Raw genomic sequence first — 24659 nt, forward strand, 5'->3', positions numbered from 1 at the left:
TAATACATTCCTGTGTTTATTTGCAACGATTGTTTAGCATCTTGACTCACACACTGATTTTTCTTGTCCATACTTAAGGGAAACTTAAATGAATTCTGAACTACACCATGATACCAAGATAAATGGTTTAAATAAACATCTTAACAGAGCAAACGGATGCATGGGAATACTTCACTCAGTGTATAAACATCACATAGCTTTGGTGAAGGGCTGGAACAAAACAGAATATCGGCCATAGAAATGTTTGCCCTCATCTCCAATATCTTGGGTCTATATAGCACCTTGCTTGTGGTGCTCAAAGCACCAAAACATTTATTTGATAAACTCAACCGCAGTTATGATAGGTTTACAAGATGTTGTTACATTATTCTTATTTTGATTCATTATCTCTATCATTTTACTCTTTTGGTATATTTGAATTTACATTACTTATCCTATACTTTTTATTTGCATTGTGTTGAGTCTTATGCTGATATAGTGTACGCCTTATGTTGTTGTATGTGTTGTTATAGAGTATGATGCCTGCATGCTGTTTTGGCAATAATAATTAAAAAAAAAAAAACAACCTCAGGGAAAAACATTTTATTGAACTAAAGCACATAACAAGTGGTGTGTGGTCAAAAGTTGGCATTGCTTCATTTTCAGGGGTCAGAAGCCAAAAAAAAAAAAGCTCCTGAAATCTGAACGTGGTCATTCCAGCCCACGCCGCTAGATGGTGCTGTTGCTCTTCTGTGTGACACTACTGCCGAGAAGGTGGAGGCGCTGCACCTCCTTCATTGTCTGAGCAGAAGGCACCGGGAGAAGATCCGCCACTCGGTTCAGTGTAATCCCGTCTTTACCCGGCGCTCTCACTCAGTCGTCCGCCATGGCGACCGCAGAAAGCCTCCTCTCCGGTCTGAGCCGCTTCTGAAACACAACTCAACCGGGCTTCTTCCTCCTTTTTTTTTTTTTTTTTTTTTTTATAATTGTTGTGCGGCTGTACGTGGATGTAACTGATCTCTCCTTTCAACATACGTGTGGATAAACCTGCATTTCGAGAGAAGGTGGGTAAGAACCGTGCAGCCCTCACCCTGTGTGCTCCTCAGGGAAGTGATTCAACTTGTTTGATGAGATTAGGGTTAAGTCTTGGGAGAGTGTGTTTGGCTCTGTTGTTTTGTGATCCTGATGATTTCAAAGGGAGGAGAATAACTATCAGTGTATGTTTAAAAAAACAACCCATATATATATATCTCCATGTGCAGCCAGTAACTGTCCTATTCGTCCTTTCGGTGTGTGTCACATTGCACACCTTGGCTGTGTGAATGTGTGCAAACGCCGCAGTCGCTGATGTTTTTTGCAGCTGCAGCGCTTCATGTGTGACATTGTAAATGATCAGGAACTGTGCGTTTGATATCTGTCACTTTAGTTTTCCAGGAGGTGTCCAGGTGAGCCCGGGCGGTGCATTAATGCCACATTCTACTGTACAGACTGATCAAGTCCTGAGGATTACAGCAGCCTGCTCTATTAACCCACATTACATTACATTACATTACATTACACTACCAGGCTGTGTGAGGTGCTGGACCCAAAAACCATTTCCTGCACTATTTCTTTTTTTTTTTTTTTTTTTTTCCCCCAATTATCATTCAGGCTTGTTTTAGGAGAGGCTTGAATGGCAGCCAAGCTCTGGTTACAACATGCATGCATCTTGTTGCTTGTCATTCTTTTCACTTAACGAACACATGTAACCTTGCCAATAATACAGTGGGAAGCTATAGTGATTCACTCAATGCCAGCCACACCCAGGTATCAGTGACGGTTACAGAACACAGAGGAAATTGAAGCTCTTTTTTTTATTTTTTCTCTTTTTTTTTTTTGTCGAGGAGCTTCAGGTAGACAGCTGGCTGTGTCGGGGGGCCCCGGCCTCTGGCTGTTCAGCTGTCACTAAAGGATTCCAGCTGTGCCGGGTTGGACCGCACGGAGGGGCCCCCGGTGTGCCCCTGCAAACAGAGGAGCCACTGTTACGAGCCCCGGAGACTCTTATGAGCCAGCAGTCACAGCTCTGTGTTACACGCTTGTGGGGAATCTCAAGCAAACAAGTTCAAAGGCAGGGTGGGAAACACTCAGGGGTCTGTAAATGTCCCTCTGGCACTGTATACGGGGCCACTATGCTTTATGTCACACTGTGGCCCCTGGAACAAGGTGGCAGCTTTTATAGCTAACTGGTTACTGTTTTGTGTGTTTGTTTGAACCTGAGTTACCTATTCAGAGGAACACACAGACCTAGACTCATGCCCGGTTGATAAACGATCCCTGGTGAAGGGGAGGATGCCTGCTGGCTGAAATAATCACTGTCTACTCTTTCATTGGGTTCTGTTTCACTGGGGCTTTGTTTAAAGAGTGTCTGGTAACATGGCATGCACGTGCAGGTCATATAAAACATGAATTTGCAGACTCTGCTTGACACACTTGGCAATAATCAAGGCAGGCGGAACTGAGTGATGACGGTGTGAGGATCAGATGTCATAAATTACTGGGCTGTATTTCAGAAATATGCCTGTTTCCATTCACTCTCCCGGTGGCAGCATTTGGTGTTGTTTCCATCGGCCAGAGGGAGTGTTAGTCTGCCGATGAGTGTACAGACAGGTGCAAATTATGAGCTTTTTAACACTCTGAGCCTGATGGTTGGGGTCCATTAGCTTCTCATAAGTAAAACAAATCTGCTTGTTGAATCCAAATCCTTTTGATTACTGTATTTCTAGCTCTAAGCGTTTATAAGTAACCAAATAATTTACGAATAAGTTCATAGGAAAGAACTGATCTTGACCATCTTGACATTTAAATGCGTAAAAGATAAGGTGGATTACATGTTTGATCTTTAGTTTAATGACTAATTGTTCTTTCTACTAATAAAAAGCCAGACTAGATAAGGACTTGATGACGAGATTGGTTAACCTTGGAACTCAAGAAATCTGAAGACCACGCAAGTCAGTAGTGCCGAGATGATTCTTACTTCCAAAACAGGAAGATCTGCTGCTTTTACTTACCTGTTTTATATCAATTCAAATAGAATATCGTTATGTTTTGGACTGTTACTCAGCAAAAACAAGCAATATGAAGACGTCTGCTTGGGCGTTGGGAATTTGTGACGGACATTTTCTCCCAATTAATTAATTAAAGACTAACTGATTAACCAGTCAATCACAAAAAATAATTGATAATTGAATGGATCATGAAAATAATCGTTAGTTGCAGCCCTACTGGTGAGCCTTGTGGTAACAACTCTGACAGCAGTCTGCAGTGTTTGACTGGAAACGTCTCATGAGCCTCTTCTAAGCGTCGCGCAGACCATCATCAGACAGAATTGAGTGTATCCTCTGTCCTTGGCCTATTTTTTTTTTTCTCCATGCACTCTGCTGGATTACATTATCCACTCCTTTTTTGAAATGCCTTATTCAGCTTTCAGCTTAAACTTGGCAGCACTCATTCACCTCTGCGGCGGCTGAACAACTGCCCACTGGCCTCAGTACTCTGATGAAGCACTTGGTGAGGTCTCAGAATGACATCAGCCTGCTGGAATGTGCAATGAAGAGAGAATGAAGCAGGACACCAGGGCCTCGGGGGATCTGGCTGTGGATCCATGAGGGGTGGATCGCCGCCTGATCATGTGTCAACCCAGAGTCAACTTTAGTCAAACGCAGTCCACCACACAGGACAAACACAGAGCCACAAGGCATTTTACTCCTCCTCTTTGATTTGAATATCAGCTGGGATCCTCCATAGCTGGATGTGGCTGGGCAGCAGTTCACAACAAACCCCCACAGTCCTGTCAGATCACTTAAAGGACCGGCACCGCCATTTATTTCAACCATTATCCGCAACTTTCAGCTAACTGTTTCAACTCTTTATGATTTTTTTTTTTTTAGCTACGTTTTTTTACTCTTTTCACCCATTGCTTTTATCTAACCATTTATCCATTACCTTTAGCTCTCTATTTTAAACATTCACCTATGTGGATTTAAAAAAACTAATTTCTAGTTTTCTAAATAAGTTTAGCTACTCTACAACCTTTCAATGTATCCTGGAAACCGCAGAAGTATTGGGTTCAAGTACCCCTTGTACAGAATGTGTGAGGCTAACAGCTGTATGAAAGTCTTTGCTGTGTATCTTTAAAAGCAACAGAGTAACATGGACACTAAGTGGTAACACTTGAATATAAATAGTTTATGTATATACAATGTTCTCTATTACAGTTTTTTACTCTTTGATTTCTGATTACTTTAGTTAACTGCTCATTCGTTTCATTGCAGTGTCCTCAAGTATTTGCCTTGATGCCCTTGAGACCAATTAAAACCCAACTGAGAATACATCTGTGTTGGTCTAAATGCCTTGCTTTTACGACTTCGGCTATCAATTGTCAGTGTATTGACTCTTTGATTTTACACTTTGACCTTGTGATTAATTTGTCAAATGAAACTAGGGCTGCTTGATTTGGGCTTTCATGTCAAGAATATACTTGGATCCTACTTTTTTTTTTTTTTAGCAGTAATTGGTTCTCCCACAGGCAACAATTATCAGCCATTAGCGCAAGTGCAAATACTGCATTTTCAATTACTGTGTTAGTGTGAACCTGAAGGTTGTGCAGCCTGTCCTCTCATCTCATTTTATTTATTTTATCACCGGCTGCCTGCACCACTGATGCTGTGTGAATGGAGGGTTGCTTACTATTTCTACTACTGTAACTCCTCAATTGCATTAGTTTGTGGTCATGCTGAATGACTGCATGTATACGTGTTTGCTTGACTTTCCTCTCTTGGTTTCTGTGCAGGCTGGGCAGTGAGCATTGCAGTGCAGCATGGCAGAGCCAGACCCAGAGCCAATGGCCCCTGGAGCAGGGCAGCGTCTTGGAGCCCCGGAGACTCTTGGCATCAGTACACTGGACCCCGGGCTCAAACCCCCGGCCATGCCCTCTGGACGACAGGTCACCATCAGGGTCCGCATGTTGGACGACACAGAGGAGCTCTTTGAAATCTCGGTGAGCTATTAAAGCCTTCTTGCTCAGACACATTTCTAGATTAGAATACTAATGTCAGATTGGGACTCCTCATTATAGCACAGTAGCCAATAAGCATACCCAGTTCTCATCATAGCAGCTGCAGTGTGGAAACAGGTTGGCATGGCAACAGCATGACGTTAAGTTGTTGAATGCATGGATGAAACTGGAGGAATCATTTTAGTGTGTCAGGGTTCCTCCAGCTTATTGTAGGTATTTCTTCACTGCTTCTTAATCTCCCAAACTGTCGCACAGCCGTTGTATAAATGTCATATATTACCACACATTTCTTCTTCCAATGTGTCCACCTGACAAGCTCTCAGGATATTATTTGGGAAACATGGAAACCATTTTATTTCACAGTTCTCTCCCACATCGGTGTGTTGATGACGTGTGAGAATCCATGCGCTTTCTTAGATAATGTGATGAAAGCAGGCTGGAACACAGAAGAGGCGACAATACTTTGTCTTTGAATGAGCAAAGCTGCCATTTCAATTCCATTCATGATTTCAGGATTTAGAGGATTAGCTTTCTCATCACAGAGATCTGCATTTAGACGTTCATGTCGAAGCCATTTGCACAGATTATGTTGAAGTTCAGCTAAAATTAGATAATAATTGTGAATGTCATATTACATGCAGATTTATTCAAGCTCTACAAACTGAATGTTTATAGAAGCACATCATTTGCAAAAATCATCCTAAATGAAAGTTGAATTTGAAAATCATTTTGATTGTATGTTTTATTCTTCACTTTTTCCAAGGTTAAGGCTGTAGATATACCATAGCGTTCTTATATCATTATCATTCTTTAGTGAAGTTTTGCCTGTGTAAAGATTGATATATCATATTCCTCTGAGCTTCATTGTTGTCCGAAAACTATTAAAAAATGATTAGCCAAATAAATCAGCCACATCATTGCACTGATCATATTGAGAGACAAGCTTATGTTTTGTTGGTTTTGTTGGGGGTTTTTTGACGAAAAGAAAAATATAGAATAATGCCAACATTTTCCTTGAAAGCGAAGAGAAAACCAGCATTTCTCTGAACTTGTGGTGTTTTGGAAAGCCGTCCTCGGTCCTTGGCGGAAACACAGCGTAGAGTGAGTGAAAAGACTGTTATTTGTCTTAGAATAGCAAAACAAGTCACACTCTGTGACCACAGTCCTTCCTGCCTGGAAGAGAAGAACGAGATGAGTAGCTAGAGGAAAGTGAGAAGTGGTGATTGAGGGAGACAGATAGAGCAGCAGCCACAGAGGACCCTTTAAATTTATGTGAATGAGGCTCGGCGCTAATGCTGATGAGCTTTACTGACAGTTGGTGAGTGTGCAGGGTAGGGTGGATGTGTCTTCTGGCGGTTCCCCAAGGCAGTATGGGTAAATGTTGCTCCTAAAGCGGGCAGCGGAGAGCTCCCTGTACATGACTGCTAATCTTTCTTGTGGTATCATGTGTTGTACTTAATACTTAAGGCTTACTAGATCATCACATTCAGGTCCTGTTTGATTGCCCTAAATTAAACCCAGATTACTTTTTGTGTACTTTGGGTTAAGTGATGCAATAAAACCTGTTGTTTTTTTTGTTATACTAGACAAGATCCTTCATGTTCTCACTCAGTACACTGTTTTTAAGATGACGAGCAGATGTGCTGCATCTACTTTGCCTTTTCTCCGGTTAGAATGATCAGTACACCAATACTGGCCTTTCAAAATTTAATATCATCCAGCCAGTAATGCCTGCATCTTATAGGAGGGAGAGCAGGTGATGAAAGGATTTATTCAGCCTGCTTCAGGGCTCGTAATCTGTGAAAACCTGCAGTGAAATTCTATCCTCTAAGGAGATATCTACCTCAGAGTTTTGTTAGCATGCAGTAGATTTTTAATGGAGTTTTGGTGTCCCAAAGTCTGAGTGTTTTAAGATCGCTCAATCTTCCAAAGAGCACTCGCATTCAGGCTTTTCATTTTTTGACATTGTTAATCTGTCATTTGCTTGGTCTGTATCTTCTTAATTCCACTTGCTGTCAGGTTTCATAAAGTTTGATACAGAGATCACAAAACGACATCCCGGTCCTTAAAATAAAAAAGATTCTCGTTGAGTGTTTGGACAAATGTTGCACAGCAGGTGTAATGCATACATGGCCCTTGCTCTTCCCATAAGTGTGCCTTCTTGTGGACGTAGCAAGCCCCACAATGATGATGATGTTGTTGGTGATGGTGAGCTAGAAACAGCTGTTGCTGCAGCAGACATGCCGGGCAGAGACAAGCTGAAGTATCGCTCTGGAGACGGTAACAAAAGGCCCCCGCTAACAGAAAGCTTTATCCATGCTCAATTTAACACACATTATTTGCTCCATCTCAAGTCAGCAATTGAGATAAAAATCTCAGCAGGCTAGATATTGTCTTTGCCTAGAGGTATGCAAGGGGAACATCATCTTCAGTCATCAGCTAACATTCGGGGCGGAAAGATCTGTTATCTTTTCAACAAAAAACAATGAAAAACATGAGAATTTCTTACATTTAGTTCAGCGTTGCTTCTAAAAACAGAAGCGGGGTAAATATTATACGTGGTGAGTTAATGAAGATAAGACCCTTTTGATCCCCTAGATTCCTTACACGGATTTGATTTGGCTATAAGGATGTTTTGGATGCTAGGAGTGAGTCGCTCAACTTTACCAGTAACGTCTTTTCCTTTACATCAGCTACATCCCAGAGAAATCTCAGATTTTTTGCTCCAGCCGAGATGGAGGATACAAGAAACATACGTCAAATTGGCTCAGATCCTGCTGATAATTATCTCTCCCCTGCAGCAGCGAAGTGAGATAAGTGCATGGTCCACAAACCACATTTGTCAAGCAATTATCTAGTCCTTTATTTCGCAGCAGGAACATACAGTATTATGAGAAGAGGCAGTTCATTTTAGGTGATTTCATAGTCAGATGGACTCAAGTTAGGCTTTTTTTTTATGTGTCTCTTTAAAAAAACATAAAGTGGCTAACCTCACCCTGTAACTGATACCTGAGGCTTCAGTTCCTGCTTCTCTCGTTCAGAGCGGTAAGTTTCCACCTCAGCGGGCAGAATATCAGATGGTTGAGGAACAAAAAGGGACCACTGAGCCACGGAGCCATCTCATGGGTCAAATACCATACTGTGGCCTACTTAGCACTCAGGCTGTGAACACACTTGAGTTGATGCTGATTATGTTTGTCTGAACAAACTTGGAAAAAATAAGTACACTTTAGCCAAAATATTGGTTTGGTTGCACTTTTTCCATTATTATTATTTTTAAATTAAAATGGACAGCTTGCTTCTGTCCAATTTGCTCGTGCAGAGTTCAGTGGAGCAGGAAACTGTAGCCCTCAGTCTGTCCTGCCATCCTCGGGCAAACATACACTGACTCAGCCTGCACTGATGTTTTGACGCTTATGTTCGCTGATGGCTGGTCTCGGTTTGGCAGAGGTTGTCTGTGAGGAGTGTGATTGTAGTGTAGATTTAGGGGTTAGGAGGTGGGGGATGGGATGATGAAGGCAGAGCGGAGAGGAGAGAGTCATGCTCATTCCTGTGAATGAAAGAAACAGTCAGGCTCCATTAGCCGGACCTTATGGCTAGAATACTAATGAATAAAACCTAACATGTAATGTTCCACTTCCCATTTAATACTGACGTTACAACACAGACGTTCTCCATTGGAAATTCAGACACAACTCTCTCTCTCTCTCATGTTGAGCTACTACTTCTGTCCTTCCTCTCTAAAACTATAATGAGCCACTGAGGACTGCAGTTTGTCCACTCCAGCCATCTCTTTGTCCATTACAGTCACGGTACAGAACCTTTTAGAAGGCTACAGTGCAGAGGGAAATATTGAATCCATTAATTACAGACACTTCATCTCTTGGCATTTTAATTTGCTTTCCATATGAGTTTTTTTACCCAGCACAGTCTCATTAAACTACAATATATTACTTTTGCTTTCTTAATTACCGATAAAGTTTACAGCAAATGAATACACAAGCACGGAAAAACAGATTTTCAACCAAACTTGGCTGAGCCACCGCTTGGATCCAATCTGTAATATTTCAACAGTTAGATTGATGACCATGAACATTTATGGCTCGGTGAGGTTGAATCTGAAATACTTTGTGATCCCCTGACTTTTCCTCTTGCACCGCCAGCAGGTCCAGCTAATCACTTATCCAGAAAAATATGCAATAACTTAAATAATCTAATATTAAATAACATCTTTATGGACTGTTTCAACCCTTTTGTATTCATGGTTTCCTAATAACTTTGATGAGCACCTGACTTTTCATGCAGCTTCATCATCGGGTGAACATTTTCATTTTACTTTTTATGGGTGAATACTTGCAAAACTAATGAAATTCTCATGAGCCTCATTTGTAATTTAGGTTTAGTTTCAGCACGTTAAACCAGGATGGTTACCATGACCTGCTAAACATCAGTATGTACATCAGCATTGTCATTGTGAACCTTTTAGCACAGCTTTTAGTGAGTACAGCCCCACAGAGCCGCTGGCTTGGCTGTACACTCTCAGTCTCACATCCACAGTAAGGTCACAAGATATTGTACATCATTAGAGTAAAGATGTTCTCCATTTTGTTTTCTGATCAAAGCATGTAGTCGGTTGGCAGTATCAGAGCTGACTGTGGAGGCGTTACAGCATCAGCTTTTGATCAGTGACTTCAGATTACAAATCAGCGGATTAAAGATGTTTTTGGACGGCCCTCCTAGTTGTGTTTGTACTCAGTTGGATATCGCCCTCTGATAATCCATCATTATACCATATAACACTCTAATCAGTCCACAGATAGTAGACAACAATGAAGCCTACATTACCTTATAGGAGCTTCTTAAATACCTCACCAATGTAAAGCCTTATCCACATCGTGGCAGGAAGCATGTCTGAGGTCGACCCACTGAGTCACAATCGTATTTGCTACAGAGTTCATGTGACAGGGTGTAATTCATCTCTCACTGAGATGCTGACCACGCTGTCCGTTATCTCAATGTATCATCCCAACGCTTGGATCCAAAGATTATCACTACCTTTTCCAACATTTGTCACAGCAGAGTAGATACACGAGTGTGCACGGAGTGAGATATGAGATAAAATCACCTTTGCTTGTAGTATTCAACCTATTTTTGGCCACAGACAGTTGATGCTTTGGCTGATTTTTTTTATTATTTTCCCCATTCCCATAACTAAAGCGTGTTAACAGGGCAGCGGGGATCACCCAGTCTAAAATTAGGCTATGTCGCCAATGGAAGGATCTGCAAGCTAAAGAGCAAGACTCTACCATCATCCCAACAGTTGCCACTCTACACCCCATATGCTGTCACCCATTCACTGTGAGGGGAAGCAATTAGAACAGCTCCAGTGTGCCTTGTTGTCCGCTGAATGGAAACGAGGTCCTGACTTAATGAGCAGAAACCATGATGAAGGGCTTCTTTCTACTCTGTCTTCAACAACTTCAGTACGGTTGTTCAATGACTGACTGATCAGCAGGGTGGTGGAGGAGGAGGAGTTGGGATGTTTCTGCTGTTGGTGCCACATTTAGATCATTGCCCAAATGCACACAGAGTCAGCTATAAGAAGTGCATATGTAGCCACATTTACACTGCGGATTTGGGTACCAATTACTTAATAAATTGGATTGGCTAATGCTCCGCTTACTGTTCAAAGTGCTCATTAAATGTGACCACCATACTAGTACCATTAGCATATAATACAATAAATTAATTACTTGAATCTTTGTGTAAATTATGTTTTCATTTTGAAGAATCTACACACCATAGACCTTTTCCTTTACAGCAGTAAATGTTTATTCTGTCAAAGATTATTAAAAATGTCAGTTATAGTAATTTAAAGTAAATAGTAGACAGAAAAGAGCAAATACTGATGCAGAGCTGAAATGATTAACTGATTAATCGATTAGATAGTTGCCAGAAAAAACGTACTGTTTTGTAACTCCAGCTTCTCACTTGGGAATTTATTGCTTTTCTTTGTCTTATGGGATTGTAAATTGCTGTCAAGTTTTGGGTTTAGGGACTGTTGTTCAAACAAAAAAGCTTTTTAACTGCAATACATTGGGCTCTAGGAAATTATGTTCATGGTCATTTTTCTCACTATGTTCAGATATTTTATCGACCAAACAATGAATAGTTTAATTGGGAAAATAGTCTTCTGATAAGTCAATACTGAAGATAAACATTAGTTATTATTGATACAGTGTTATCAGGGATTTATGGGGACATCATGCTTTAAAGGAATTATTCAAAATTTTGGGATAAACATTTCCTCACTTTCTTGTTGAGAGTTATGTGAGAAGATAACACTCTCATGTTTGTACATTATATATGAAGCTACAGCCAGCAGCCTAGCTTAGCTTAGCATAAAGACTAGAAATGGGAGGGAACAGCTATCCTGGCTCTGATTTAACCAAATCTGCTTCTAAAACTCGGTAATTAACATGCATATTTTACAATGGGTTATATACCAGACTTTTTCTACATAATTTGTACAAGTTTGTCTTAAGATTTAATTCTTCTCCATTGATCATACTATAATTGTATATCCTAAAGCACATGTTCAGATTTGCAGACAGTTAGAGAGGGAAAACCACTCCTGATTAAGTAAGCTTTTGCATGGCTACATTTTTGTTACATTGTTTATGTATGCCGTTATTAGAAAGTATTAATCTTGTAATAATCTGCATAAACACTAACTGGCACCATCATAATCAATAATGCAATTCAAGCTCACATGTATGTGGAAGAACACTCGGAGGGATTTCCTCTTTTGCATGACAGCCACTGCACGGTGAAACATGTCAGCATAATTGAAATTCGAGCAACACATTCTTTTTGCACATTACAGACCAGCAAAGGCCCTCAGTATCTCATGTTCCATTTTCAAACACGACATGTCGACTGTAACGAAGGCAGAGCTCAGAGGGAGGAAGGCGGTCTAGTCTCGACTCTTGAAGCAGTGTGCTAAATCCTGTTAAACTCAGAGCTGTGTGGGGACACGGTCTGCTTCCCCAGCCTCATGGCGCTTTAGTGGGGTAAACTGACAGAGGGTGTTGGTTGAATTATTTTGCCACAGAGGATGATTTTCTTGATGAGCTGTCATTGGTAGAATATGAAAACAAATTGGATTTGATTGGCTGTTAGAGTATTTGGGAGAATGCTGCATGAGCCGTGAAGCCCAGAGCAACAAATCCAACCCTCTCCTACCGTTTACACCATTTCAAGGAGTTTTCTAAACCCATTACTGTCACTCCCCATTCCCTAATATGAGTCATGCACAAGTAACAGTGAGATCTATTAAGATTGTGCTGTGACTGCAGCGTTCCCCTGATGCAGATGGCCATTTTTAGGTTCATAAAATGTGCCTCTGTTGAGCAGAATGAATTTAAAAGGAGCTACAGGAGCAAACTGTTAGAAAGCTGCGAGGAGATGGTCACCATGGCAATCTCCCCCCTCCCTTCCTTTTTAGTAATCTGGTTTTAACAGAGAGTTGTGAATGAAAGATTGTTAGAGACAGTGTACAGACAAATAGCGCCTCTCTGATTTTATCTCCCATGTCACCTTGAACGTGTTTGCAGCCTCACTGTGGAGACAATCAGAGAGAGACCTTGATACAGCAAGGATACTGGGAATTACCGGCATCCAGACATCTGATGTTTGTCAATGCTGTCTGTTCAGCTAACACATTACATTTGTTCTCTTTTGGGAGCCCTAGAATAGAAACACATCTTGTTTCTATTCTTTAAGACAGCTATCCCAATAGTATTGAATTAGCCCACTAAGCTGTTGTTATTCTTTCTCTTATTCTCTGTGGCCTTCTGCCATGGAAAGAAATTCTTTGTCATTCATCATCCCTCCCTCTGCTGCTAGAAAGCACCTTGTTGGCACGACTGCCACAACCTTTGAGCTGTGTGTGAATATTCACCCTTCTGAGCTGGTAGTGTGGATCCTTGCATGATGCCCTCTCTGTGATCATACATTGCTATGAATTTCAACGCTATGCGACTTCATGTTTGAAAAGGCCACATGGAATCACGCTGGTCCATGTGTGGGTTGCCATGGCTACATATAGAGTCGGACGAGGAGCGTCTGAGCCGGTTGCCATGCTGCAGACTTCTGTCTTCCACTGATATCTGCCGAGGAGGGCAGGAGGAGCGGGGGGGGGGGTATACATGCAGAGCACTAATACATGCAGAGCACTAACACTAGCATGGGGACACGCTGCTGCACACCAATTATGACTAACATATTCAGGAGACACTGCCTACCTCGCTGTGGGCTCTGGATGCGTGTGCAAGTTGCTTTTAGATATTCAAATCCCCTTTCTTAAAATATGACTGACAATAAGGTTTGAGGGATTATTAGCTCGTTTTGGTTACAGTGCCGATTAACCCAGTTTCCCTGAAAGATGGCATTGTGTTTTGGGGGGAGGGGTCATATGCTTGGTGTCACTGTAAAAAAATAAATTTGAATAAAGAACGTGTGTGTGCTCCTGTAGATTCAGTTCTGTGGTGGTTTTTGGAGGCTCACATATGCAGCACATAGATGAAAGCTTTCCTATTTTAGGCTTTCCTCTGGTGAATGATACAAATTGATGATGGAAAATATTGAAAGTGTTTGGCAATGTGAGTGTGGCATTGCATCGTTCTTGCACTGTCTGAAAATATTCTCATGCTTTCCTAACATGAACTCTGAACCCCTTGGTTGCCTTTCTCTCATGGCATGAAATTGAATTCCAGCAGCTGAATGAGGTTGGGGGGGGGGGGAGTGGTTGTTTTTCCCACGCGCCATCTTCCTCCCTCACATCCTGAAATGTAATTGGGTCGTGAAGAATGAGAGACACAGGAGAGGAGCAACTGAGGAAATTATGTGGTGGCGGCTGATGGTTTAGAATACTAACATGCTAGAGGATGCTCGAAATGTAATACTTTCATTTGAGTCCTAAAGATAAACCGATTTTCATAAGATTAATTTATTTAAATTCAACTGTTGTTTTTTTTTATCTTTAGTGTCTTATTTTCACAATAACCAGTAATCTCCCAGCTATGACATACTGACTTCACAGTACATATCTCATTCTCCCATCCACCTATATAAGTCCGGTATACCTAGGATCGCTATGTTTTTTTGGGGGGGGGATTTACATGTGCAGCCTCAGAATGTGGTTTCTTTTTTCCGTCTCATCTCGTCTACAGCAGTGTTTGAAGAGTGGCAGTATTTTGTAACAGTGGATAAATAATATGACTGAATGCTTGTCCATCACCAACCCAGAGTTTTTCCATATGGTTAGGGTATTCTTCACAGCATGCTGGGAATTATACATCTGGTTGGAATGTGCATAACTAAACGGTGCGATACCCTGTCATAAATACTTGTTGCATATTTCCTTTGAGAGATGCTGCAACCAAAAGAAAGACTTTTGAAAAGAGAACGTGGGGGATTTCTATTGCAGGAGTGTGAGCAATTGATCATTGTTTGAATGGTTAAAACCTCCATCATATGTCTCCTCTCCATTTTCCATAAAGCACAAGCAAACAGCCGCGTTGTAAACACGGCTTAAGTGGTTCAATCCTACGTAGAGAAAGCCATTTACTCTGCATCATTCATGCAGTTTCCTGGAAGGACACCCAGCACAGAGCCTCCGATGAAAGCCGTCACTACTGTCAGGTTTTGTCTGGCACCATTATGCCGCACTGCTTTTCTATACTGTGCACAGGTGCGTTGTGAAAAGTGATGCCTTTTATAATAGGTCTTGTTCCTATGGTAACCAAGATGGATGTCCTTTTGTGGAAGATCCTCATGTTGGTTTGGTTCAGACAGCAATGAAGTCGACTCTGCCCGCGTGATCGTTTGTCAATTGACAAAGAAAGGATGAGGCGTATGCAAACATAACCTGTGATCTCTTTTTAGACACGCAAAGGTGGATCCTTTGACTTTTTATGCAAATACATTATTCCATTGAATGTCAGCCTTTGATGACAGCGTTCTGATCCTTTAATTAAGCTCTTGAACTGTGGCACTGTATCCCACTGGCTTACCAGCAGGCATCCCAGTACATGATGGGTGTGGCAGCAGTGCTGCTCCATCTAGCCTCCACTCTCTCTCTCTCTGTGTGTCATGTCCTCCTGGTCTCAAATAAAGGGTGAACCCCTCGTGGGAACCGGTTTGCCTCAGCTGCTCAGCAGCTTCACAGCAGCACTGGTCCTCTTCAATGAATTATGAATTTCTCATTGAGATTCAGAGGGCTAATTAACATGTCAGACCCGACCAGCAGTGTGATATCATGGGATTATCCTTATCCTGCGGTGCCGTATTTTACTCCAGGGGCTCTGGCTTCACCTTCTCCTGAAACGTTCTTATCAGTTAGACAGATATAACCGTGTGCTGCACCACATATGCTGCTCTTCTTTCACTCATTCTTTATTTTCTGCCATGTCTCAGTGGTAATTAAAACACAAATCGCTGCATTTCACCCTGGCTCTGTTTTTCGGTCAGTGCGGTAGCTCTGCCTGCAGTGAAGTCATTCCCATGATGCATTTTTTTTTTTTTTTTTTTTTTTTTTTTTTTTGACATGTTGCCTATCAGAATTCCTTTCAGCTCTACCTGTGCAGCTGAGTCTGCCTCCCACTGCTGCCTGGCGGTAATTGAATTTGGGGTCTCTTGGGTAGATAGAGGAGATGTGTGGGAGGGAGAGGGAGGATGAATGAAGCAAAGACTGAGGGAGGGACGTGTGTGTGTGTGTGTGTGTGTGTGTGTGTGTGTGTGTGTGTGTGTGTGTGTGTGTGTGTGTGTGTGTGTGTGTGTGTGTGTGTGTGTGTGTGTGTGTGTGTGTGTGTGTGTGTGTGTGTGTGTGTGTGTGTGTGTGTGTGTGTGTGTGTGTGTGTGTGTGTGTGTGTGTGAAAGAGAGTGAAATCTCAAACCAGTAGCTCCAGCTGCATATATGCCTGCTGGATAGGTATTGACCCGCCAACAATCAACCCCTTTCCCTCCTCTTTATTAAAGTGGGAACTGTTACATAAGCTACCACGGAGAATAGCAAACCCGAGGCTTTCATCTGTCCTTTTTTTTTAGTTTCCTCCTCTCTTCAGGCATGTTTGGGCTTCTTTTGGGCTTTTGGTCCGTTCATCCCAACTATTGAGCTTTTCTCTGACTGTCTCTATTGAAGGGTGACGCACGGAAGTCCAACCCTAAAAGAATCAATGCTCTGTCAATGGATCCAGTGGGGGAATGCCCCTTAATAGATATCCAAAGATCTGTCCCAGGGGACATCTGCTTTCACACAACCAGTGGGGGTTGGTCTGTTCTGGGCATTTAAGGTCTCTGGAGTCTCTCAACATCAGCTGTCATTGCAAGGGCTTGCAGAGTAGCTCGCAAGTGGTTGTTTCAAAGAAGTCTTGCTGTTTTGTGTCCTTGTGAGCAGCAGAAGTTGGATAACAGGGTCAGCCATGTTAAGTACGGCTGACACAATTTCAGTTCCATTCACATACTGAAGCTCAGCTGACAGTTAAAGATGATTGTATTGAATTTCTTGTGAATTTTCTCATTTGTGTCCACATGCATATTCTCTCTCGTCTCTCCTTTCCAAAGAAATGGATTGGTTGTCCAGTCATCTTGTTTTTACATTCTGCTGGAGACGCAGGCCTTGTGGTTTTTAGTGTGACTCACTTGCTTTATTTAATTTAAATTCATTACACAGAAATGTTGTATGGGTGCCAACTCACATGCTCAGTTGACCTCCCTTTAAACAGACAGACAGTGTGGAAGCATTTAGCCTGATACACATATATTTGTTTAGTGAAATTACACTTAAATGATTAAACGGCAGAGTAAAATGTGAACCATGTGCTTTAGATAACATTATTAGTGGAAGAGTTAAAGTGTGAATACCCAGTAACCCATAGTGTGATTGTGCAATGCGATTTGCAGAGTTGTGACCTTGTTGGACTCTCACTTTCATTCTGTTGATGAAAGTGATAAACACAGAGCCAATCACATAGAGCATAAACGGACCAATGGCTGTGTATTTGATATGATAATATAAACAAAACTTGCATGGAAATTAGGCTAAATATAGCAGCAAATGAAGGATATACACCATACAACTAATATAAGCAGAAAGACTATCATCAGTTTTAAGATCTGATACTCTGAACGAAACCTTCTTTAGAGCTGGGTAGACATGTTGCTGCACACTGTAGCATGTTACCATGGAGATCTCTCCCTGGTTAAAAAGTGAGCCGGCAATGTGCGACTGAAAGCCAGGGTGGCACCCAGCGTTGGCTTGCTGACCTCACTTGGCGAGACAAACCCCAGGCCTGCATTCAAAACCAAAACACTTCAGAGAGAAGCTCTTGTGCCTTAAACCTCCTACTTGCAGAAACACTCATGTTCCCTTCTCATCTATTGTTTATGTGTTGTTAAATTAGTCAGAGAGGGTTGTTTCTGTCTCTGAGAACCCTTAAGCCCCAGCACTCTAAAGCAAGAGTCCAGTGTTCCCATATCCAGAGCCAGATTTGTGTGTGTATGTGTGTGTGTGTGTGTGTGTAGAATAAGTAGTAGTAGTAGTCACATCCTTGCTGGTTGGTTTAAAATCACACTAATTTCATAGCACATAGGGATGGTTTTGGGTGTGCTTGAGAAGCCATGGTGAACAGGGCGTGGTATTTGCACGCCTATGTATTTTAGCTTCCTAAAACAGGGGTTATGGTCACAGTAATTGGAACATTATTGCATGTATATATGGAGCTGAACGCTGTGCCTCTAAAAGTAGGGCACACGTTACACCATAGGCTGATTCAAATAAAAAGATAATTACTCACTATTTAACCTCAACCACATGCTTCCCTTCAGCACCAGAAGACTCTTCTACAGATATATATTTTTTTTCTCAGAGATTAGGAATCACAATTTTTCCTTATGTTGCCATGGTAACTGGTCTTGCTCTGTCTTCCAGTAGGAGGGGGATTGGTATTCTGTAGTCATTCACAGAGGCCTAAATTCCTGCTGGACCTGGTGGCCTGCAGACATGGAGCAACAGCTGCCTTCGCAGAGGCTGTGCCTGCTCTCGCATGTGTTTGCCAGCTTGTGTGTTTGGGTTCCACCGACAACTTTAAATGTGGGATTTCACCTCAGGACTGCGTCCACATTTGTCACGCTGTGTAGAACAAGTGCTAATGCGCCCGCCACGGGCTGGTTCACGCAGAGGGCTGAAGGTTTAAACTGTGCCGCAATAAAAGGGGCAGAATAAAGCTGCGGTGAATGTTATGTGTCAGAGGGACTTGACTCCTTGTCCAAACTGCTCAGGAAGATATCTCAGAATGTTTCTGAAAACCAGTCGCATACTTCTCATTGCAGGTCTCCTAGTACCAAGCTTATCTCCTTATCAGTGGTACAACTGCTCAGATTCACACATAATCACACATAACAGAGGAGGAGTAAAGCAATACATATAGTAAAAGTTTTTTTTTGTATTTGATTGATTACCATTACATGTAAAACAGATATTCATTAGAGGATTATTCCTACTAACTTTGGTGATCCCCTGACTTTTCCTCTAGCACCACCAGGTTGACACATGTGGTTCTGAGTGAAATGTCGTAACAACTACTTGATGAATTACCATGAAATTTGGTACCTTTGGTTACATTCTGTTTAGAGGTCTTTAGATTAACTTCAATAGAGCCTGGATTCTGGATTTTCTATCGTCAAGTATGCAAGTCTATGCCACGATCCAATATCAAGTCTATCATAAGCTTCGGAAAAAATTATTGCTGCATCTGAAATCGATAAAGGAAGCAGCTAGCGAGTGGGTTATCTTACTCCTTTTTTTATTCCTGTTGAGAGTTTACACATGTGCATTACCGATTGGTCAGGTGCTAGTGGAGTTAGCTGGAGCTAGAGCTAGCTAAATATCAGCAATTTTGCAATATTTTGCATTTGACAATCCCGCCAGTAAAACTGTGTTTTTAACAAATGGTGACCATGGTAAACATTGGACCTGCTAAACATAAGCATATTAGCAATATTGTAGCATGCTGGTGTAAGCATTTAACAAAAATGAAAAAATATAAGCACCTGGAGTATCAATAAGGCGGCTATCTGAGGCATTTGTTATCCAAAAAACCACTAATTTAAAGTCTGTTGCTCTCTCATCCAGCGAGCCCAGAGACACTAACACAGTATATTTTTAAGATTTAATGACCACCTGCTTGAGTTCAATGTCAGTGGTTATAGCAGAGGCATCACGAGAGTGCTTTCTTGGTTGTTGACCTTAATCCTCACCTACAGGAAGTGCAGCCTTGGTCTGAGGCTTGTGGCCTTACATCTGCGTGCTCTTAGGTCGACTATATTCTGACAAGGAAATCCCAGCACACCTTCACACTGGCCAAGTTAATGAGAGGTTCATGCTGAAAAAATGAAAAGGCGTAATGTCTTTGACTTATTGTTTTTTTGATCCTGGGTATCCCTGGAGATGGTGTTTCTGCAGCTGTTGACTAAATATAAAAAATAAAAAAAAACATTAGCCTATGTTTGGTCTGATTTGACAGATTTCAACCCCCAGCCACATTGGCCCGATCAAAAAAGTATATATTGGCGTGTATTAAAAAACTCACTAGCCGGCTTGGCCGGTGATAAATGAGTAACTATGAGCACGGTTTCTATGGGAACGCATCCGTCGAGGCTGCCGTACTAGGGGAGGGGGCGTAGGTCACTCTTGGGTTGGAAAAAACGATAGACGCCGGTACAAATACAAATACAGACACAAACACAAACAAGATGTGGCGAAAAAAGAAGGCTACATGTTTTGGGGATTACATTTGGCTATGTTTGACAAGGTTTTGGAAGTAAGGTCACAACGGCTATCATCAGTACAGTAACTCGACTACATCACAGGGCAGAGAGCCTCTGGATTTGCGGCACTGGTGGATAAGTAGTTTAAGGCTAATCTCGAGGAGGCCAATTGATTGGCCTCACCAGTAAGGCAGCATGTGCAGCTGTCATTATTTATTACTGGTGGAGATTATGGGGGAGTGAACGTGCGGCAGGTCAGATCTAACTACCAACACTTTCCTCAAGAGACCTGCCTGCTGCAGCTCGGGAAATACTCTCTTGAACACCACACAAGCTCCCAATTCTTATCTACTTCACATGCCCTATCTCGCAAGGTTAACGAAAGTGAAAAATAATGTCTGTATCAGCCCGATATAGCCTCTTCCTTGGTCCATGCTACACCCTCCCACTAAGAGTCATAATAATCAGGCTAGTTTTTCCGTCATCCTGCTGACAAAAAAACAAACAAACCATACCAAAAGCATGTCCTCCTTGACGGAGGCAATTAGAGCCAGACTGTAAATTTGACTGTGATTAATCCTCCAAAAAATAAGGAATAATTGAAAATAATCATTAGTCTTAATTATGAGTGGATTATATGGATATAGTTATCCACCATGGTATACGTAGACTTAAATGCCAAAACAAATAGTTGATTAATCCTTTAAAAAATTGCCTGAAAATGAATTGGCAGCTAATTTGATGATTGATTCATTGTTTCAGTAATTTTTCAAGAGGAGATTACGATGTTTGGTTGATTCCAGCCTCTAATGCTCTATGTGTGCTGCTTTATTTTATAATATATGAGAGTAGGTTGTAAATCTTATATTAAAACAAACAATTTTCATATGTCATCTTGGGCTTCCCAAAAAATATAATGGCCAGTTTTTTGTCTTTTTTTTACTGCAATATTGATATATCATTAAATCTATATATAAATCAGGATTTAGTAAATTTTCTGGAGAATCAAGAAAGAAACAGTTTGAGCATATTCTGAATATGCTCAAACTAGGTACTTGTTAGATACTTCTATTGAAGTTATGGTGCTAATTAGAGGACAATGTTTCCTACAATGAACCAATACACATTGAGATATTAATGGGATAGGTATCTGTATCAAATTTAAATTTTTCATGATATACATCCTACTGCTTAAACCGGCTCTGATCAAACCCAATGTTAAATCCTAGTTGCTTGTTCTAACCTTTTGGTGTTCAACCTCCTCCTCGTTCAAATTCTTCAGTTTCTTGTAGCTGCTTCCTTTTGTGTTTTTACACGTTGGGATTATTAATGTGACTTTAATTTGAATTTGGCACACCAGGATCTACATATTAATTATGATCCTATTGATGCTTATGCACCGTGTCTTAATGACATCCCATATTATTACTGTGCTTGCCGTCTTGATCTTTCCGACACACACACACACACAGCAGATAAGCAGACATCCCAATGATTATGTAGATCAGTGTGTCTGCTCCAATTATAGCAAGCTGCTGTTTATATAGGGAGGGTGGCACGGTTACTTATACTTAATTAACATACCTTGGATATTAATGTTTCCACAAGAATGCCTCCCATCTGTTATTGTGTCTGATAAATATGTGCGGGTGTTTGTGAAGTATACCTGGCCTGTCACTGATCTTTCTTAGCCGATGCCCAGATTGCTAATTCAACAGCTGTTCCTCAGCCTCTTAAACTGCTCTGACATTAATTTGAGATTTCTGATATTGTCTTACAGTCCCAGCAGCGCACCATGTTTTAATTAGGAAACTAAATATTGAAACAGTTGGTTTAGAACGTGCCTACACAATTACAGACACATACATTTGTGATTACTGCCCCTCAACTGATCTACAATTCAGATTTTATGGGAAGTGTAATGCTCAGTGGAGACGTAAATGATACTGGTGTGCACTGGCTTGGTTTACTGGGAATAGGTGGATGAAACTGGAGCCCTTGGTGGACTGTGACCGATTATGGATTAGATATGACTTTTCAGAGTTACAGTTTTTTGGTTTGTTATGCAGAGGACTGATGAGGACTTGGTGCCATTATGGAAGGATTTCAGTTTTTCCCCATTTTATGATTTTGTGGTCAGTGTCAGATTAATTAAGACTGCGGCCCTCTCAGAGGAACCTCTGCCAGTGTGGTTAAGTGTCAGATGTAATCTTCAACCTGCTATGTATTGTCCACTAGATAATCTCTTTGATTCAGCTCTCTGATGGTTTTTATAATAAGACCTGATCTGTCCTGAGGGTGAAGCAAGGCTTGCTTGGTGCGCTCAATATTATTAAGAATGTCTTTGTCACATGTATTCAGACTATATGAAAGGCATGTCTCTTTCTTGGCCTGACCTTTCGGGAGTTGTCTCTCACCGTTACACTTAATTAATCTCTTAATTAACCTATTGATTGCCTCCGTTTTCACAGTGCTCTACAGTATTCACAGCTGTCTCTTAATTATGTAGGTGGTACGGGTTCCCTTCACACAAAAATGATGCACACTGTAGTTGCTATTGATTTTTCTTCAATTAATTTGCTACTTATTCCCCCCCCCCAAAAAAAATGTAATCGCTACATGCAAGTGAGGTAATATTTTATCAGTAGTAAAATCATTTTATAAAAAAATATTTTTGCATGATATTACTATACTATATACCTGTATTTATTTCTAGCTTAGAGATGTGCACTGATCCAGTGGTTGCAGCCACATCCATCTGAGTACCTTCACCTGATGAAAAGCCAATTTAGGTTTGTAATGTTGTACTTCTTCTATTTGTAATGAAGGGATCATTCTATATTGTGGCGAGCAGAAATCAACCTACACATTTTGGACTCAACTGGATGAGAAAGATGTGTTTTGTATACATTTCCTGAAATAACTTAGAACCTATGACTGATATTATAGGAACTCAAAACTATGGGAAAGTAGGATTCCTTTTTATTTAGTGGGGAATAATTAGTTTTTGAACGAAAGTCTCCCCAAGCCCTTTCATTCTTGAATATCTCTCTCTTCAGTCTGCTTTTGTCTAGCTAAACTAAATGTGGAGTTTCTGCCTAAATGTGAAGTGACGTATCCCCCCCCCCCCCCACCCCTCAAGTGACAGTAATCCCTGCTCTGGGAAGAGATGGTACTGGGGAATAACCAGCATGGGTCTAGAATTTGAAGTTCCCTGAAAAGGATTCAAGCAGATGAAGGAAAAAGAGGCCAATCTTTTTTTGGGTAATTCCAGCTGTCTGAAAACCCCCACTTGCCCTCTGCTTTCTGATGATACCATTTTAATGCTAGAATTTTGCAGTGTATGTTTAACATAATACCCTGACTTCATATTTGCAAGCACAGCGAAGAATGTTGGCTTGTGTGCTTGATTCTCTGCCGCAGCTTGTTTAGTGTCTGCACTAACGATGCAAGCCCACAACCGTTAGATCTCTCTTCTGATTTATGCCGCTCTGACTAACAGTGGGAGGTCCTCGCACAAATGCCCAGAGCTATGTGCCGTTAGGTATTCAGCAGCACAACACTCACGACAGGATGCTTAATTATTCTTTATGCAAAATCAATATGTTTCTACCAGCGCAGACAAGCTCTGAGGAGGTCAGGCAGGCAAAGAGGGGAGAAATGTCCCAGAGAGGAGAGGGAGGAGGAGGAGGATGGGGGAGGAGGTGACTGTTGAAGGGAGCTACCTCCATCTCAGCCCCTATTTAATCCAGGCTACATTATATTATTTTCATGGTTGTCCTCCGGGGGCCTGGAGGCTGGCCTACTGTGACAGAATGATTCTGACAGCTGTGGCAGCCCAATCATGACTTTCCTTTCATTTTTTTTGTTGATATTTTTCATATGCAGAAGGAAGGAAAAAAAAAAAGGTGGGAAAAGCCTATAATTTAATTACTTGTAAACGTTACACTGCTTTGAATGTTCTTTTGCTGAGTGTGGCATCATGTTTTCGTTTAGGTATAATTATATTAATGCTGTTCTAATTACGACCGCACTACTGCAAACATTTGCTTGGTCACATGTCGATATGTGCTTTGAGGGTATGCAGGTAATTTGACAGGATTATCAGCAGGTTTGCCTCCCTCCACTGTTCTCTCTTTGTCAGCTTCCCGCTGCATTCGAGTCACCCTGGGAACCTCTGCAGCACATGACCTGAATCTCAATGAGCTGTAGTTGCCACCGACCTCTCTGTCCTACCCTTCTCTTACAGCACTATGTACACACTTGCTCCTGCGATTACATGCTGACACCATAGCACATGCAAAGATGCCTACATGTGCTATAAGGTACTTTAAACGGCTGTTTGTGACAGAACCCATAGAGTATGGGACAGGCAGTCAGTGCAGTCTTCACATATATTTTCAATAACAGCACCAGGAGGATTTGGTGTGGGAATGTATCTGTCTTTTACTGTATGCCATTCTGTAATCTCAGACCAGCCTTGGGAAGTGTTATCAGAAGAGACACGGTTCACTGAAAAGTATCTAAAGTCACTACTGGGGCTTTTCGTTGCTTGTACTTCACGCGTGCAAAGTTGTGAAAAGTGAAAATTCATCTCTTGAAGTCAATTTTTAAGGCCTTAGAAGTCAGTTTGAGAATGTTTTTTGTCGGTAGTTGAATTTGCAAAAGTGACCTTTTCCCACTTCACTACTTAATTTGCCTATTCTGCTCTTTAAATCACATTCTCTTTCATCTTTGACCTCGACCAGCTTCCTGTGATGTTGCTGAATGTTACAGAACATGCTGAATGTCACAGCTG

General features: G+C 41.4%; 1 protein-coding gene across 2 annotated transcripts in view; it reads left to right on the top strand.

The window, feature by feature from the left end:
• The first annotated feature begins 730 nt into the window (after positions 1–730).
• LOC129104250 (FERM, ARHGEF and pleckstrin domain-containing protein 1) overlaps positions 731–24659 on the top strand; it is a 51689-nt gene continuing 27760 nt past the window's right edge. Inside the window, exons 1-2 of one of the 2 annotated variants that reach the window (XM_054614826.1) lie at positions 731–1043; positions 4808–5014. In XM_054614826.1, the coding sequence (XP_054470801.1) occupies positions 4835–5014 (180 nt within the window). In that variant the 5' untranslated portion in view covers positions 731–1043; positions 4808–4834. Of the gene's footprint in view, positions 1044–4807; positions 5015–22616; positions 22654–24659 lie in introns of those variants that run through there. The other variant, XM_054614827.1, reaches the window with a different exon arrangement.

The sequence above is a fragment of the Anoplopoma fimbria genome, chromosome 16 (genome assembly GCF_027596085.1).
Source record: "Anoplopoma fimbria isolate UVic2021 breed Golden Eagle Sablefish chromosome 16, Afim_UVic_2022, whole genome shotgun sequence".
NCBI lineage: Eukaryota > Metazoa > Chordata > Actinopteri > Perciformes > Anoplopomatidae > Anoplopoma > Anoplopoma fimbria.